At 38.1% G+C, this 19,539-nt stretch overlaps 1 protein-coding gene across 1 annotated transcript in view; it reads right to left on the minus strand.

Annotated features, from left to right (window-relative positions):
• Positions 1 to 1,127: 1,127 nt before the first annotated feature.
• The window catches only part of fam117bb (family with sequence similarity 117 member Bb), a 67,206-nt gene continuing 48,794 nt past the window's right edge, over positions 1,128 to 19,539 (minus strand). The window contains exons 5-8 of the mRNA XM_051708834.1: positions 6,972 to 7,115; positions 5,850 to 6,084; positions 2,761 to 2,884; positions 1,128 to 2,588 (exon numbers count right to left, since the gene is read on the minus strand). Of these exons, the coding sequence (XP_051564794.1) occupies positions 2,330 to 2,588; positions 2,761 to 2,884; positions 5,850 to 6,084; positions 6,972 to 7,115 (762 nt within the window). The 3' untranslated portion in view covers positions 1,128 to 2,329. The remainder of the gene's footprint in view (positions 2,589 to 2,760; positions 2,885 to 5,849; positions 6,085 to 6,971; positions 7,116 to 19,539) is intronic.

A 19,539-nucleotide genomic window follows, 5' to 3' on the forward strand; every position in this document is an offset into this window, starting at 1 on the left:
AAACAACTGAGGAACCCCACCCTACATAACAGCGCACAAAACATGAGACGGTCACAAGCCAAGCTGCTAGTGGGAAATGTAAGCAGGCAATCTGTGGCCTGTACATACCTCTGACAGCTTTCCAAAAGCACTTTTGAGGTTTTAGTTGAAATGCTTAATTTGATGCCTGAATAACACAACATTCTACTACCGCTATGGTTTTGCATTAAATGGTTAGTTCACCCAAAAATTATCCTAGATGTGTAAGACTTTCTTTCTTCTGCTGAACACAAACTAAGATTTTTAGACTATCTTCAGCTGAATATCTCATCTCTCTAGATCCACACAATGCAAGTGAATGGTGACCAGAACTCCAAAACGCACATAAAATCAGTCAGAATAAAGGTAATCCATAAGACTCCAGTGGTTTAATCAATGTCTTCTGAAGCGAAGAACGAAGAAATATAACTTCTTTTTCACTGTACATCTTGCCATTGCAGTCTCTTGGAACAATTATAATTTCAAGCTCGATTACACTTCCTAGTTCATGCACAGAGTGCTAGATGGCGCTATAGGAAGTGTGATCGAACTTGAAATCATGCTCTTCAATGAGACTGATGTCAAGATTTTAGTTACATTTTAATATGTTCTCACCCAAAACCAACTGGATAGCTTCAGAAGACATTGATTAAACCACTGGAATCATATGGATTACTTTTATGCTGACTTTATTTGCTTTTTGGAGCTTCAAAGTTCTGATAATCATTTACTAACATTGTATGGAGCTACAGAGCTGAGATATTCTTCTAAAAATGTTAATTTGTGTTCTGCAGAAGAAAGTCACACATCTGGGATGGCATGAAGGTGAGTAAATTATGAGAATTTTCATTTTTGGGTGAACTATTCCTTTGTCACCTTTCAGTGTCTTTCTTCTAAAATGACCATCACTGACCCACAGGAAATGTTCTCTTCAAAAACAATTGTGTGAGCTGCATAAAGCTGCAACCTCTTATCAGTATTGAAAAAAAGCTTATAACATGCTCAATAAGAAGTGTTTAGAAAGGTCAGCTCCATGACACAAAGGGTCAATTAAAATGGGGAAATGAAAGCACCCTAGACATCTGAAATGACACTTAGACACTGAAACGGAGAGAAAACCGGAGCCATTTTTATTTGATTGAATCTGGATGACATACACAGAATTCCCCAGAATGCATGCACTGTGACAAATCATTCTAATGACACACATGAAAATACCGTGCTCTGACTTTGTAAACCACTTCAATGGATATCATAGGAAACATTACATTAATGTTCAGATAGATATCTGAATTAACTAGCATTTAAAGGCCGCATCCCTTGACATTTGTCTTTTTTATTTATTTATTTTTTTTTGTCTTTTGCCATGCCCTTCTTTCAAACATTCATTGAGCTAAATCAGCTTAATCATTGAGAGGTGAGAAAACATCTCATCGGTCCACCCAGATCCTTCCATACCCTCCTCTCCTTCTCTCATTTTGTTCCCTGCTGGGTTTGAAGTTCAGAGTTTGGACCCATATGCATCTGAAATGCATTTTACAGCTATGCAAACAAAAGAATCAGGTTTACAGGCCACTTGTCCTGTAGTCGACTGGCAGTCTTCAATGGTGACACATTAAGCAGATCTCTCTCACTCTCTATTCTCATCTTTAGCACCTTTCTGTCTCCTCACTGCCAGGATGAGAAAATGCAGAGAACTGTTCCCTTCTGCTCTCCTGTTGTTGCTTTTGTCTGGACTGGAGTGAAAAGAGAAGGCCTGCGACTGTGAAAAGGATTCAGACCTTCATCAACCCAGACATAAAATACAAGGTCTCTTGGTCTCTAATTTGAATGATTAAGGCAGCATCATTTTTATTCAATGATGTGCTGGTCCTAGTGAGATAAAAAAGGATTTTCGTAAAAGCGATCCACTGCAAACTATTACAAAATATACATCAATGTCTCATAAAAACTGATCTATGTAGCCGCCTCAGTATTGAATAATTGAGAAAGCTAACTCAGATCAGATTCCTAAGCATTTATGTGTGCATTCATAGTAATCTGAGACCCATTCTCAGTTTCACTCTTATCTATGAAAGGTAGAGGAATAATAAAAAGCTAAATATGTTTTTTACAAACCCAATTCCAAATGATAGCCTCCATGTTCTTTCAAAACAAGAACGAACTTAAAAAGCTGCATAGCAAAAGGCAACCATTTCATCTTCTCAACAAGCCAACAAAAGTGTTCTCTGAGAGTCAACCACATTTTATCATGTGCGATTAGTAAAATGTGTTGTGCGGAGTTCGTGGACACTTGTTTGAGGGGGCGTGTCTAACTCTCTGACAGGCAGGAGGAGGGGGAGGAGCCTGAGGACTGCTGGGATAGCACGCAGCTTCTTCGTGAGACTCGCTGCTCGGGTTCTGGCGTGAGGCGGGCGCTGGCCTGATTCTTGAGGTTGTTGAGTTCCTGTGTGGGCATCAGCGGTTTGGGGATGCTGACCACGCAGAAGGCCGAACCGCTCTTGGGGATGAAGTTGACCTTGTTTCTATCTGGGCACAGGAACTGTGGGATCTCTCGTGGAGGCCTAGCCCTAAGGACATGAAAAAGGAGGAGGAGAGATAAGAGAGAGTGAGAATCAGCTGAAAGCACTGACTCAGCTTTGAAGACAGTGTAAATGTTACGCTATCATCATTTCAAGGCTTGACTGGGCTGAAAGAAGAACACAACAGTGGAGAGCAAAGAGAACAGATAAAAGCACTGACTGTGTTTCCTCTGTGAAGACCTTGACTCGCTCACAGCCCTCAGGTGGCTCGCGTTTGAACATGTAGCTGTTGTTTGGTTTCGGGGATGAGGCGTATTTGGGTAAGGGTGAGCCGGGGACCAAATCTGTGAAAATGGTACAAGAAACAATTAGTATAATGACAGTACAACTTGGCGTATTAGTGGAGTTAATGCAATAAAAAAGTTCAACACATTCTTAACCCTTTAATAGGGATGCAGTATCAAATTTGATTATTCAGTGGTTGTTGAAACAATTAGTTGACTAGTTGTTCTTAAGGAAGTCCCATATAATTAAGGCTAGGGTATATTCCATTCCGTCTTGCGTAGGTCAAGCACTCAGCCTTTAAAAGTATACTCGTTTGACTGCAAGCATTGTGTTTGAGGCACAATGACGTTGTAGGAGTGGCTTTTTTTGAGCCCCTTTGCTTTTCATATTCTTTCTTTTATCATCCTCATTTATGGGGGTCATTTATTTTCTTTTCCATAATTGTGCCTTTTTATTATCATTATTTTAATTAATCACCTTCTTTATTATCTGTAAAAGTAATACTGTATGCTTGTTATCTGTGGGGTGACAGGGGTTATTCATTTAGCCCAGCTCCCAGAGAATATGCATTTATTTTTTCTTATATATTCAATATATACAATAATCATCATATACTTAAATGAATATTCCAGGTTCAATACAAATTAAGCTCAATCAACAGCATTTGTGGCATAAATTGATTACCACACAAATTAATTTGAACTTGCCCCTTCTTTTCTTTATAAAATGCAAAAATGTGTGTTCCAGTGATCCATTTACAATGGAAGTGAATGGTGACAATCCATAAACATTAAAATACTCAGTGTTTCATAAGTATATCCACAAGACGTAAACAATGTGTGTGTTAACATGATTGTAATGTGATAAAATCACTTACTAACCTTTTCTGTGTAGAGTTATAGCCATTTTACAACTTCGATGCCATGACAATGTCAACAAACCCTAAAACGACTGTAAAAATGACAACTTTACAGCTCAAATAATACACGAGTTTTAACAGAAGAATTAATGTAAGTGCTTTTATAAAACCATAATCTTCACATTTCTGCCTTTAAACCCTCCCAACATTTTCCCCATTCACTTCCATTGTAAGTGCCTCACTGTAAACTTGATTTTTGCTTTTTTTTTTTTTTTTTTTTTTTTTAAAGGAGGGACAAGTCAAAATTGTATTTTTTTTTTTTTTTGTGGTACTCAACAGTATGCCACAAATGCTGTCGATTGAGCTTAACTTGTATTGAATCCAAAATATTCCTTTAATCAATCATCAATTAACCATTTGATTAAACCTTTATTAAATCACATTTGAATGTATGGAGGGATTTAATTGCATGTTTATTATGTTAACTTCAATTTTATTGTTGTTTTCTGTCATTTGTAAAAGCAACCACTTATATACACTGATGGCCAAAAGTTTGGAATAATGTACAGATTTTGCTCTTATGGAAAGAAATTGGTACTTTTATTCACCAAAGTGGCATTCAACTGATCACAATGTATAGTCAGGACATTCATAATGTGAAAAATTACTATTTGAACAAAATGTTGAAAAATATCTTAAACTACTTCAAAGAGTTCTCATCAAAATATCCTCCACGTGCAGCAATGACAGCTTTGCAGATCCTTGGCATTCTAGCTGTCAGTTTGTCCAGATACTCAGGTGACATTTCACCCCACACTTCCTGTAGCACTTGCCATAGATGTGGCTGTCTTGTCGGGCATTTCTCACTCACCTTACAGTCTAGCTGATCCCTCAAAAGCTCAATGGGGTTAAGATCCATAACACTCTTTTCCAATTATCTGTTGTCCAATGTCTGAGTTTCTTTGCCCACGCTAACCTTTTCTTTTTGTTTTCCTGTTTCAAAAGTGGCATTTTCTTTTCAATTCTTCCCATAAGGCCTGCACCCCTGAGTCTTCTCTTTACTGTTGTACATGAAACTGGTGTTGAGTGGGTAGAATTCAATGAAGCTGTCAGCTGAGGACATGTTAGGCATTTATTTCTCAAACTAGAGACTCTGATGTACTTATACTCTTGTTTAGTTGTACATCTGGTCTTCCACATCTCTTTCTGTCCTTGTTAGAGCCAGTTGTCCTTTGTCTTTGAAGACTGTAGTGTACACCTTTGTATGAAACCTTCAGTTTTATGGCGATTTCAAGCATTGTATAACCTTCATTCCTCAAAACAATCATTGACTGATGAGTTTCTAGAGAAAGCTGTTTCTTTTTTGCCATTTCTGACCTAATATTGACCTTAAGACATGCCAGTCTTTAAAGTACCAATTTCCTTCCGAAACAAGAAAATCTGTACATTATTCCAAACTTTTGGCTGCAAGTGTACATATTTCTTATCATTAATTACTTAAATTTGTTTTGCAACTTAAGTAATACTAATGAAATAGTTCTTAGATTCATCCTGTGTTAGACTTTTGTTGTTTCTACCTGTTATGCCCTAGTGTTTTGCAGATGGTGAGGCCCTTCGTTCCATCACCAAGGCCATGGAGGAGGCTACGGCACTGAGCAGGAGATAACTCCAAAGCTACACTGTCTCAATTATTAGTTGTAGGCTTGTTAATATTAGTAATTTTTTACATGGAACCTGGAGACATTCAGAAAAGAGTGTTCACAACTGAGCTAACCTATGACACCTACATTAAACTCTGTTAAGCCTTTGTCAGGAACATGATAAATGTTGTGGTAAGCTTGAAAAATCAAGATAGTTCTTACTAACTGACTTTTCGGTATATGGATGACTAATTGACCATTCTGACGCATCCCTTCCTCTTACGGGTTAATTTATTAAGCGTTTTAGCTAATTTCGCAATGCTTTCAGCTACCAATAAGCCTGTAATCTCCATTTAACACATGTTCCCATATTTAAATCCATTTCACAATTTTGTAGAAATAGAAAATGTAAAAAAAAAAAAAAAGAAAAAAAAAAGAAAAAAGTAGAGATTCTGTGCTGGCTTAATGGTACATGTAGCCTTGAGTGTTTGTGTGGGTGGGAAATTGTGTGTGTGTGTGTTGTACCTTTCTCACGGCCATCAATCAGTGTCTCAACCTCGTTGGGAGACAGACTATCACTGTAGGGCTCGCTGGGCACGTTTAGGAACGTGGGTGAGATGGACTGAGAACGGCTGCTGCTGTTGCTGTAGTTACTGCCTGCTGCGGTGCCCAGGGGCGTCTGTGTGTTGATGCTGCGGGAGCTGGCGCTGCGCTGGCAGAGGGGAGGAGGAGCCCGGTGCCCGTCTGGAGCCTCTTGAGGCTAAGAGAAAAGGTGCACTGATCATATTAGGCTACTGCAGAACAGAAAATGTAGTAAGACTTCAGTTCTTCGTCCGTGTACAGTGGGCCCAAAATGTTTTTGCACACTTAAGCCAAACAAATGAATGTCCTCTTCATATTACATCACAAAATATCAAACCAAGTGGCATTTATTTTAAAGAAATGTAGCACAAACACTTTTCAAGCAAAACATTTCACATTTCAAAAGTTTGGTAGGTTTTCAATTAAAACAATAGATATGGCTCATATTTAAGACAAAGTATTTAGACACTATTTGATTATCAAATTTAGTTTCAATGTCCATAGTTATTGTGATGAACTAAATCTGTGGTTACTAGGACACCTGTGTGAACTTGACGGGAAGTGACTTCATACATGCAGTAAAAATTCAATTATTTAAAAGGCAGAAAAAGATAGCGATAGATGACTTTTACACTAAGTGTAAATAGCAACCAAAAGCATCTTCTTTGCACTAAGTGCAAATAGGGTTAGATGATATTTACACCCCTAATTGTATAATTGTAAGGTCACTACAACATTACTAAAGTAAAACCATGGTTAATTTTACTTGGATCAAACCTCTATCAACTCCTCGACCTTCACCGTGACCAAATCACTGAGAGAAAAATCAACCTTTATATTAAATTGAAAAAAAGGTCTAGCATGAGGTCACTTGGTTTGACATTTTGTTGTGTAATGCAATGAAATTTATATATTTTTAAGTTTAACTTCAGTGTCCAAAAGTGTCCAAATACTTTTTGGGGCTACTGTATATACAGTATATAAATACACAGTGTTTCCAGGGACTCTCTCAGAACAAGTTATAATATAACAGTGTTTTTGCAGAATCATGTCAAGTCCACTCACAATAAGCTGCTCCTCAATGTCTCCTGTGTCTCGGATAATGAAGCGCTCAATCTCCTGATTCAGCCCCTCTACGCTGTTCCGGAAACGAGAGACGGAAGACTTGGAGATGGGGATTGAGATCAGGACACTCTTTGGAATAGGAGCCTGGAACAACAGAGAACGTCAAGTATGATTATTATGTCTGGGTAAAAATAATGATTTTAAGATTCATTGCGATCTTCATTTGAACGATCCCGATATCACTTCTTAAAATCACAAGATCTGATCTTTTTCTTCTACTTTTTATATTTCTTTCAGTTTTGGTTGTGTTGATTATTGTACATCTGATAAATAAATAGCAATTGAACTGCATAGTTTGGGCCTTGTTCATAATGTACCAAGTTAGAACATTCCCAGTATAATTTACAGCATTAGCCAAGAGAGAATTTCTTTCTTATTTAGGCAAAATGGACAATATAACTGAAATATACCCAAATGAATAAGAATAGAATCAAATCGCATAAAAATCAAATAAAATCGGGAAATCTGTATTGATACCAAGTGATTATTTGTTGTAAGTTCTGCTAAAAAAGCAGAAAGTGTTGGGTAAATGCTAATTGAACCATAGTGCTAATGTGGGAGAGGCGGGTTTGAGTATGGCCCTCTCTCTTCTCATGATTACTGGTCCTCTCTCTGCCATCTCTATAATGAAAAGATTGTGTGTGAGGCTACGGTTGTGCCTTGTTTGTGTTTTCCCCCAAGTTTCTAACAACATTGGAACTGGAATCGGAGTCCCCACGACTTGGGAACAATGAATTCCATGACTTATCTCAGTGCTTTGTAAATTGTGATAACTTAATAAGGATTATTTTCTTATTCATTTTAGAGAGACCGCATTCACAAAGAACAATTTTTAGCCAATGGAATATTGTAAGCTGAGAATAACTAGAAACATTTATATTTACTATAGAAACTTCATGACTTTTCCATGAGTTAAGATTTCCATGACTTTTCCAGGCCTGAAAAACACCATTTTAAAATTCCCTGATATTTTAGAGTTTTCCATGATCATGGAAACCCCCTAGGATTGAAGGTAAATTAAAATATGTGGGTAGATGTGTGTGGGTGCAGTATGCATGCTAACACAGCACACAGAGAGGCGACCTCATCGACACTAAAGAAAAAGCATCATGCACTCTGTGTGTAGAGTTACAGCAACAGCATTGCACAGCAGCTGAATCAAGCCCTGCATATTTGCATACTGTCAACAGAAACTGACACAAACACTAACAGACTATCAGACCAAAACACACACACATACAGACACACTGCATGCTAGCGTGCTGGTCTCCTCTGCAGATCAGTGAGTTATGTAACCCGGTCTCTCTGGCAGATTTCGGATTCTTGCCTGCGATTGGTTGCAGTGCACAACTCATGACAATACTGGGACTAATAGCGAGATAAAGTGACAGCAAAACACATGCTTAGGGACCGTTCACTCATGATGCGTGAATTTCAAAAAAGCAGGATGGAGCACAACAAATGGAACAAAACCCAGAACGTGACATGTTTCAAGAACGTAGCACTCATGGCATGAGATGCCGAAAAACAGCAAGACACGTCGCAACAGTAAGTACTTTTACGTGCACTTTAAAAGTTTGATTTCAGTCGCACTAAAACAGTAATTTGTATTTTTGAAATGTATGTTGTATTTTAGTCCAACTAAAATTCTACAGTCTTACTAACAGACCCAGATAATGCAATTGTAGCTTGGCTTCGTCCAACATGTATACACGTTAATCGGACTGCAAGTGGCCTTGGCATTGTGCGTGTGTTCTGAAAGAGGTGCCATGCAGCGTGTATTACTGGCACTTACTGAGCGGACGTCTATCCTTCAAATATTGTATTACGCATCGTGTCATGTATACTTGGACAGACAGATGAAGACTGTAGCTTGACTACACAAAAGCCAGCTGTAGCTCGATTATAACTACACATGTATACATTTTATCAATAGTGTCTCTCTAGTGCATATTTATATAGCTAAATAACTTCCAAAAAATGCAAAAATGTGTCCTTTGAACGGCCCCTTACTGTTAAATTAGTATGCACACCATTTGTGATGTCTTTTATAACATACAGATGAGACACTAAACAAAAATTTCACCTTTCCTGAGAGCCCACTTCCTGTCCTCCTCCTGGTCTACCAGCCTCTCTTATTTTCCTCTTCTCTGCTCTGTCTGAGTCTCGGAGCTCATGCTCAGGATTTCATTTGTCTCAGCCCTCTCTACATCACCTCAGCTCGCTCTCTTTTTCTGATCTTTCCTCTACAAGTGTATTTCTCCATTCTATCCCCTTTCTTAAACATCGGCCGCCACTCTGGCTGTCCACTCTCCCCCTCTTCTTTCTCAAGGTACAAGGGAACAATGTGAGGGCATTAGTAGAATGTCGCTGAGAGTTGTGTGGCCCTGTAGTGGCCCTCACTTAAAAGCACGCCAGATCTAATTCATTAACATGTCAATAGAGCGGCCCAGGCACTAAACTCACATACACCATCACTCAGTCCATCTTTACAGAGCCTAGCATGCAAGCGTGTTATCGGAAATCAATATTTGAAAGTATCATAATATTTTACCTCATATTGCTGTATCGAAATTCAAACTATATGTTTTAATTTGTTTACCTTAACATTCTAAACTATAAACTTTTTAAAAAGCTTACTGACCACCACTCAGAGGAAGTGTTTAAGATGATGCAACATTAAATCAATGAACACTATTTTAAATAGAAGAAATGCAACCTCAGAACGAGCTAAGAATATAAGTCTGACTTCTACAACTCTTATTTGTAAGGACAAAAGGTCTGTACAGATAATCTGTATAGCTAGAATGCAAGAGTTTTCATGTAATGACAAACACATTAAGTTGGAACCAAGGTATGCCATTTCCTTGCGTTGTATTCTTTTTTACTGCCACTTTCGTGCCTATGCCCTATGCAACTTTTGTGGCTCTGCGATGAAGTAGAAGTTCAAAAAAACCTTTGCGCAATGATGAATGAGAAAGTGAATAAAATATTGCTAGATATCACAATTTTGAATTGCAAAACACTTAACATAAAGAATAAAAATATTACGGCATCAAGGCCCAGATATTGATTTAATATCGTACCGCCATTTCCCTGCTGATTCCCAATCTTATTGGAGATCACATAGTTTAAACATAAAAGTCCTCTGGAATACCTTCGTCTGAATGGCTTGGTTGTTTATCTGCTCATTAAAGTAGATAGAGGACAAAATTAACCGCGAGATTCCCTGACCCTTAAGGTCAACTCAATACAATACGCTGGTTAAGTGATTTTTGTCTATTTCCTAGCAGCGGTTGCTAGGAGGCAAATATTTGTTTACGTATCAGATTTCCAGTGGCGTGCTGTGATATTAACAGAAATAATGTATGACCTGAATGCAATGAAGGATGACTTATCTTAGACCCTTGGGTCATTCCCACACTATCAGCTCCATTGATCAGATTGTGAACGTCTTTAGTCAGAAGACACATAGGTCAACACTTTGGGGGCATCTAGAGACCACATAAGACAGCTAACAAACCAATCCTGACTACAGACACTTGTCTCATATCTGGGATCCAGAATAAGGTGCATTAACCACAGGAAAAGCTGGAAAATGGCAGGCATTATTGTGATCATTTTTGGGGATTTTTTCATTGTATAGATAAATAGAAGAGAGATTACAGGAAATGATGGAGAGAAGAGGATCAGGACACAATGAAGGTTGGATTCAAATTTGTGTCTTGCACATGAGCACCACTGCTCAGTGTGTCTGGAACACATGTTGCTCAGACTAGTTTTACAAATAACAAATACAAATAAAACTTTAGCACTATAGCAAAAACTAGTGAGCTGTCTACCTATAGAGCATTGGAAGGCATCATAGGCATTCCGGACACAAACACTGTTCTAAAATGTACAGGCCGCAAAATGAAAATAGTTAGCTTGATTTTAAATATAGTTAAATCTAACTGAAATGGAATTCACCCAAAATTTGTGAATGCTGTGTATTTGTATGCTTATAAGCGTACAGCATGGTTAGGTTAGCAACATATGCTAATGCCAAACTTTTGTGTGTGCTGATGATGATAAGCCTCTCACACTTTGGGCAGATGTGTGAATGGTTTTTTGCGGCAGATGGCACATGTCTAAAGCAGCTTATCAAACAACAGAGTGAATGGGCACTTTAGAGTATCTGAGTAGATTTGAATCCTTTTGTAGACTAATTTAACAAAAATCATATGGCATGGTCTTGGAAAATATTTTTACGTAAAAATGCAGATATACTGTAAGTTTGCACAAGCTCGCCAATAACTCTGCACGCCGGTCTATGCATGTTGACTGATCGTCACTGACTGAAGAACGTAAATGGAATTAGTTGTCGGCCTCAAAGTAGGTGGATCTCCACGTTAAACCTACCAATAAAGTGGACCAATGGCAGTAAGAACGTGTTTAGCAGCCGGTACGAAGTTTTCTTGAAAGTTTGCGGTGGCTAGCTGTTACGAATCACCAAAACTATCCTTTGTTTTAGCCAGATTTTGTTGAAAATTTACATCACACCCATTTATTCTTCGATTTTGTATAAAAGTATGCCAGGGCCTTTATAAGCTACCATTACATTTAGGAAGCTGCCTTTGAAGGGAGTTGCCTACGTAGAGAGTTGACAGCAAGGCACATTTTTTAACATAGCTTTTGTGACTTCAGCATTCTTTAAGTGAATGAATGAAATTAATAGTCAACAAAAATTGAAGGGTGAACATAATTGCAAAAAAAAAAAAAAAAGAATATGAATAAACTTAATTTGTCCTGTTGTTACCGAGGTTGCGAGATGTCTGTGGGTTGGAAAAATACCTTCCTTTTAGCTGTGCCATAATTATGAGATGGACTAAAAAAAACTCAGTGTCCATGGACACATACTGTAGCCTTAGTAAGACTGGAAGTTTACTGAAAGTCTTCCTGACAGCATGTAAAAAGGCCTTTCTCCCTGGTATGAAGGCCTGTATTGGTTACCACAGTCTGCCTTTAAAAAAAAGAGGCTAGACAGAAGAATCCCTTTGAAAGGTCTCCAGGCCTTGATAGCTATACTGGGCACTTTCACATCAGCCTTTATTTGACCACTGTGGTCTTTGTAAAAACAAGAGATTCATGGGGCTGTAGTTGTTGACCAGTGCTTGACTAAAGGTTTGTGGAGAGAATCAAAGGCATGACCCCTGCAAAGCCCTACGCAACATCTCTCAAGTACAAATGATTCACAAACACATACTGTACATGCACGTGTGCGCGATCTCTTCTGTCTCCCAGGATTCACAACACATTCAGCTTTTAGAACCAACTGACATTTTTGGCAGTACCTCACAACAGATCAAACAAATTGTTGTGGTCACCATTGAATAAAAAGTTAGAAAAATATACACAAATGATTGAATGAAATGAATATAACACAAAACCTAATCCATCAGAGGTCCTGCAAACAAATACATAAATGCTCCAAAAATAATATTAAAAACTGGTGTTTAAAGGAATATTCTGGGTTAAGCTAGATCAAACAGATCTTTTACCCTCTTTGTTGATTTGAAAAACCTGCTATTCAAAGTAGAAATTATTTTCTGGGTAATCAACAACATGCCTCAAACCACAGAAAATAATTTAGTTTTAGTAATAATAGTTCCTCAAATAAACCAAGATGTTTAAAGAATGATTAGATTGACACCAATGATTTCTGACTCATACCTCAGTTTGTAAACACAAAAAAAGTGTTGATAAAAATGAATACATAATGGAGTTTAACTTGTATTTAACCCAAAAAATTCCTTCAATTTATTCCTAAATGTAAGATGTTTGAAATCTAATCAAACTTAAGCTGAAGAGAGAAGAATGCTTCATTATTTCCTCTCCTAATTCTCCAAAGAGAGCACAAACATTGCCTCTGCACTTTTCATTTCTGACACTAGTAGGCGCTGTGGACACCACACAGAGAATGGCAAGAATGCAGAGAAGGACACGCTCAATTCCTCAGACATTCTCACAGAAGCATGAGCAGTTAAGCACAGAAAGCAGACAAAAATGGTTAATTATTGATCATCGGGTACAGCACCTGACAGACAGGAAAAGCAAATAAGATAGAGAACAAAGCCAGAAGGTGTATGTGTTATTGGCCTCTGCTGGATCCTTTACCACTGGCCTTTACCCTGTAATCCATCGTACATGATCGCTCAAATACAGAATGTCATGGAGATCTGTGAAACAGTCCGGTCTGCCAATATCCCTGACATGACTAACAACCCGACATATTGTATCTCTACAGTACTGTCAACAAGTGCTCACTTACTGGATTCTTCTTACTTTAGGCCCATGCATGGCTAAGGAGTAAAAACTGAGGACCTTATGGAAGTTATTGTAATAAACATTAGAAAGAGTATATGACTACATAATATTTATTCTGATGCAAACCAAAATGAGGCTGTGAGAGGATGGAAATAATAGTCCCTTCATTACTAACTTACCTGGATGAAATTAACTAACCATAACTGTTAAGGTTAGCATTACCCTAACCTTAACCTAACCCTAGCCTAAACTGGTTTGCTGATCTAGATGGTCTACCAATCTGGCCTAGCTGGTGCTCAGCTGGTTGGCCAGCCAGTTTACCAGCTTACAAATGCCCCAAAGCCCTCTAAAAACCAGCTGGGAGACCAGCTAAGACCAGCAAACCAGCTTAGGTTAGTTTAAGATGTTTCAGCAGGGTATGGGGTCCTAGGTCATTCATTTTCATAACCCATATTTTCCCCAAATCCACTAGAAAGACATGTTTTCACCATTCTCTTGGCTAAATGATCGACACCCTGTATGACACAACAGTATGACATATTGGAAATATTAAAGAGATATGTTAGAACTAGACCCAATCTAATACTTCTAGAATGGCTAAGGAGTATTACAGTGTATTAAAGTGGATGTTAGCTGTTAGGACTTGGCGATATGGCTATGAAAATTATATCTCAATATATTTCTGCCTTTTGATGAAATTCTTTATCTCGATAATTATGTATTTGATCTGAAATGGCTCAAAAGTAATTTTCTTTTTAAATCAGAGGAACCATCATTTCATCCAAACTTGTAGCCAAGTAGTTTCAATATTTAAAAGGCACTGAATAAAAATCTATTTAAAAATAATGAAGGCATGTTTCTCACACTCACAGCAAGGCAGAATGAGATTTAATCATATTCTTTGAGATGTACTTTTATATTTGATATCTAATGATACATAGTAGCTTAATAAAAAGCATTATTTACCTTCATATGTTTTACTAAACAATTTTTGTTTTGTTTTTTGTGAATGAACAGTGTGTTAAAACTACTTCACTTATTTATTTTTATCCCAGTGGGACCCAGTAATTACTACAGTGGGACCCAGTAAAGTTTATAATAATAATATAATACATAATTATAAGTATTATTTAGAGTATTAGATCCATTTTATATCAAAGTAATATATTTCTGTCCTATTTACTTCACCTTCATCCGGAGCTTTTATTTTGACACTGAAAGCGCAGCGTCAGTGTGTGTTTGACAGTTTACATATGTTTCGCATCTGGTGAAACACTATTCTTTTTCTGTTATACTGTGACGCATCTGTAGATTATATAATAAATTGCGTGCTTGAATCTGCAGAATGCATCTGAGCTGCTCTAAAAGCGAGAGGGAAAAAAAAAAAAAAAAAATGTGCCCATGAGCCCCGCATGTGCACAGACCAGCATGTCACCCGCTTATTCTGAAGCGCACACAGACCATATCTGTCTTTAATCGACGCCTTTTGCAATTTACTAATGACATATTATTATCTCGCCATTTTGATGTTACGTTGATTCATGTATACCCAAGAAAGATTGCAAAATTAGTCTACTGATGCGCGCTTAAAGTTAAAATCATCTTTGATACAATATTGCTTATTTTTATATCTTCAGCAAAATCATTGCGATTATATTGTGAATATTCGATATAATCGCACAGCCATAATTGCTATGGACCTTAGAGTCAACACCAAATTTAATAGGACATGAACGAAAACAAGGCTGTTAGGGATGGAAGTCATATCCCATACAGTCCTATGGTCATGTCTTATTTTCACAATCTACTGTATGTTAATCATAGGAACATTGTACATTGGATATACGTTTTTTCAGTGTTTGATCAGCTGAACAATCAACACAATAGTACAACATACTGAACAGACTGAACATCTATCCCTCGCAGCCTTGTTTTCATTTGTGTCAAATTACATATGGCATCTACTCCCTCCAAAGTCTATGATCAAAATTGTCAGTTCTGCAATCCATTTCTCTCCTAAAGAGGCACACATCTCCATGGCCATTCACACAGGTTCTGTCTCTTCTCTGATGTTCTATTTTCTTCTCAAAGATCCGCTGACCTTATGGCCTGATCACTCAAAGGTCTCCAAATGCAACTTTCATACCCCCTTTTTTCTAATTTCCCCTCTTCAGAGCTTTTATTTCTGGAAAGAATGCCATTTTCATGACTGCCACTTTATCTTTAGACAGTTTCGATGCGTATAATGGGGAGAACTCCCCCACATACACCCACCTCAGCCCTTGAAACGACACACACACACACGCACGCACACACACACGTTCATCCCTGCTCTTGTTCATGTAGCCATCCCCCTTCACACGGAGGTCACGCTGTGTGTGTTCTTTAGGAAAGTGTTTTTACATCGGTGTGCCAAGGCAAAGAGGAACTAGAAGATGGAGCAAGAGAGAGATTGAAGTTTATGCTAAAAACTTGGGTGTGAATTTGATCAGACTAAAGGTACTAGACACAAGACTTTATGTTCCATTCATGTACATATGAACACAGGAGAGCGGAAATGGAAGCACATTAGAAAGTTTCGTTTTTCGCTGCATACCAAAGTAAGTTTTGTGAACTCACCAGAGAATTCGTATAGTAAAAAGGCGTTTGACCAATAGATGATCTAAACGTCACTGATTAACCTCTCTTGGCACAATAGAAAGAATAAAAATGTAAAAGATGCATGCTTTGATAGTAGATCGTATTTTTTAACAATTTCAATTTATTATTATTTGTGATTTATGATTTTATTAAAAACAGGAGTTCTAGAGAGTGGCATATCATATTGCTCATATTCGTTGCTAGGTTCTAAGTAATTTAGCACGCTTTGAACCTAGTGACACACACACACACACACACACGAGCAATTACAGCCAACCAGCCAATTCACATGATGGAGAGAGCCTTTGGTCTATACCACCCCCTCCATGCACTAGCAGGCACCCAGCCAGGCTGAGAAACATCACGAACACTCAGCTTGATGCGTAGAAACATGCCCCTTCACCTTACGTTTAAATAAATGCAGGCTTGTTATAATTACCCGGCCTGGGCATACATAACTGCCTGCCACTCTCTATTCAGCCCTAAACCCAACCTCAGCTGCTTCAAATTACAGCTAATACACAGCAAAGAAAACCCCCTAAAAAAATAAACCTTCAAAAAGGCAAATCCAACTCCAACTCATCTGCTATAAAGAAAATGTCATGGAGATTCTGTGACAAGAACACAAGGATCTGGAGGCAGAGCGAAATGACATCAACTAATGATAAACTTATCAATAAACACTCCATACATCTGCTAGAATAGATGGAAATTGAAGATGATAGTGTGTATTTGTGTATTATCACAAGGTAGAAATAGTTTCTGGAAATGTAGGTTACCACTTCCATATGTTTTCATACAATGAGACAGCGCTGTGAAAACCCTCACTGAAAAAAGCCAATGAGGCAGAGCGTGCATGGGGAGAAAAATGTTTTGGTCATCAGGGGCTGAAACCAAGAACAACTGTCTCATAGCTCTCCTCAAACAAACCAGAATTCCTTCTCAACACACAAGTTCACAAAATCACAAGTTACAGTGTTGAGTGTGAGTGTATGGCTATAATTGGAATAGCAATCTAACATACTATGCAAATGTTTTGCAGATTTTCTGCAAATTTTCTGAAGAATACCCGGATGACCTAATGCATTTGCCAAAAAGAGCAGTATATAACAGAGCACAATGCATGGAATAGGCTACTGTATCCCACAATGTAACACTCTTGTTTTGACTCATCATTTAATTGGACTGCCAAAAGCTAAAGACAAACTGAATTAAAAAAATAACGTTAATGTCAAGCAAGAACAATGTAACATACTATTGTTTAAAATGTTTATCTTGGAATAATGTGTACTTTCACTTACTATTTAAAAAAAAATATAGACCGTATTGCATCAAGAAAAAAAATGGCATCAAAGTTACTGTTTTAGTGTGGACTTTGCAGTTACAACAAATTTTACACTGTTTTCTTTGAATCGGAGCATAGCTAAGCCAACCCAGTCTGTCACAGGACAGATCATGTCAACTTTTCTGTCACAGGACAGAACTGATTTTGGCTATAACTCAATTTTGACAAAATGTGTAGTTATTTTAGCCTCTGCCTCTGAAAGTATACAGTATCTACAGCATTGTATTTTGTTAGAAGCAAGCAGGGTTGGGAAGGTTACTTTTGAAAAGTCTTCCACTACAGATTACATGCTGTAAAATGTAATTTGTAACATATTCAGTTAGATTACTCAAGGTCAGTTATGTAATCTAAATACTTTGGATTACTTCTTTAGCACTTGCACATTTTTTTCACTTGTTTTGAATATACAGTTGAAGTCAGAAGTTTACATACACTTAGGTGTCATTAAGTCATTAAAACTCATTTTTTAACCACTCCACAGATTTAATATTAGCAAACTATAGTTTTGGCAAGACGTTAGGTCATCTACTTTGTGCATGACATGAGTAATTTTACCAGCAATTGCTTACAGGCAGATTGTTTCACTTTTAATTGACTATATCACAATTCCAGTGGGTCAGAAGTTTACATACACCAAGTTAACTGTGCCTTTAAGCAGCTTGGAAAATTCCAGAAAATGACATCAAGCCTTTAGACAATTAGCCAGTTAGCTTCTGATAGGAGGTGTACTGAATTGCAGGTGTACCTGTGAATGTATTTTAAGGCCTACCTTCAAACTCAGTGCCTCTTTGCTTGACATCATGGAAAAACCAAAAGAAATCAGACAAGACCTCCACAAGTCTGGTTTATCCTTGGGAGCAATTTCCAAATGCCTGAAGGTACGAAGTTCATCTGTACAAACAATAGTATGCAAGTATAAACACCATGGGACCATGCAGCCATCACACCACTCAGGAAGGAGATGCATTCTGTCTCCTAGAGATGAACATAGTTTGGTGCGAAAAGGGCAAATCAATCCCAGAACAACAGCAAAGGACCTTGTGAAGATGCTGGAGGAAACAGGTAGACAAGTATCTATATCCACAGTAAAATGAGTCCTATATTGACATAAACTGAAAGGTTGCTCAGCAAGAAGAAGCCACTGCTCCAAAACCCCCATCAAAAATCTAGACTACAGTTTGCAAGTGCACATGGGGACAAAGATCTTTTTGGATACATTTCTTCTGGTCTGATGAAACAAAAATTGAACTTTTTGGCCATAATGTCTATCGTTATGTTTGGAGGAAAAAGAGTGAGGCTTGCAAGCCGAAGAACACCATCCCAACTGTGAAGCATGTGGGTGGCAATATCATGTTGTGGGGGTGCTTTGCTGCAGGAGGGAGGGGCAATTCAGAAAATAGTTGGCATCATGAGGAAGGAAAATTATGTGTATATATTGAAGCAACATCTCAAGACATCAGCCATGAAGTTAAAACTTGGTCGCAAATGGGTCTTCTAAATGGACAATGACCCAAAGCATACCTCCAAAGTTGTGGCAAAATGGCTTAAGGACAACAAAGTCAAGGAATTGGAGTGGCCATCACAAAGCCCTGACCTCAATCTGATAGAACATTTGTGGGCAGAACTGAAAAAGTGTGTGCGAGCAAGGAGACCTACAAATCTGACTCAGTTACACCAGTTCTATCTGGAGGAATAGGCCAAAATTCCAGCAACTTATTAGGGCTGGGTGATGTGACTGTGTAATCGGATATCGACAATGTCTTACAAAGATCCTGATGTCGATTGCGAACAGATGATGATTGACAATATCAGGAAATGGCAAAACCATGGATCTGGGAAGTCGGCAAATATATTAAACAGTGGGCTGGGTGTGAAACTAGCACCCACCACCTGCAAAATACAACGAGTCTGAATCCAGTTCACAAGCTCCTCGTCCAAATGCATTTCATGCATGGGTTATTTTGCTCATCTACCTGCAACAGGCGGGCAATCTGCAAGACGTAACGGAGTGACACATGACAAGAAATGCTGTTAGTCACAAAGACACGCACTTGAAGAAACACACTTTATTATATTTTTAAGAACAGACAACAGAAAAGCCGTCAATGCTTGTGTCTGATTCACTGTTTGTTCAGAGGCATGCAGCACGAGCCTGTCATGTGGATCAAGATCATGTAAAGAGTTCACTCTTTTTTTTCCTCTGTTTCACTTGTCTGA

This window comes from Myxocyprinus asiaticus, chromosome 10 (assembly GCF_019703515.2).
Source record: "Myxocyprinus asiaticus isolate MX2 ecotype Aquarium Trade chromosome 10, UBuf_Myxa_2, whole genome shotgun sequence".
NCBI lineage: Eukaryota > Metazoa > Chordata > Actinopteri > Cypriniformes > Catostomidae > Myxocyprinus > Myxocyprinus asiaticus.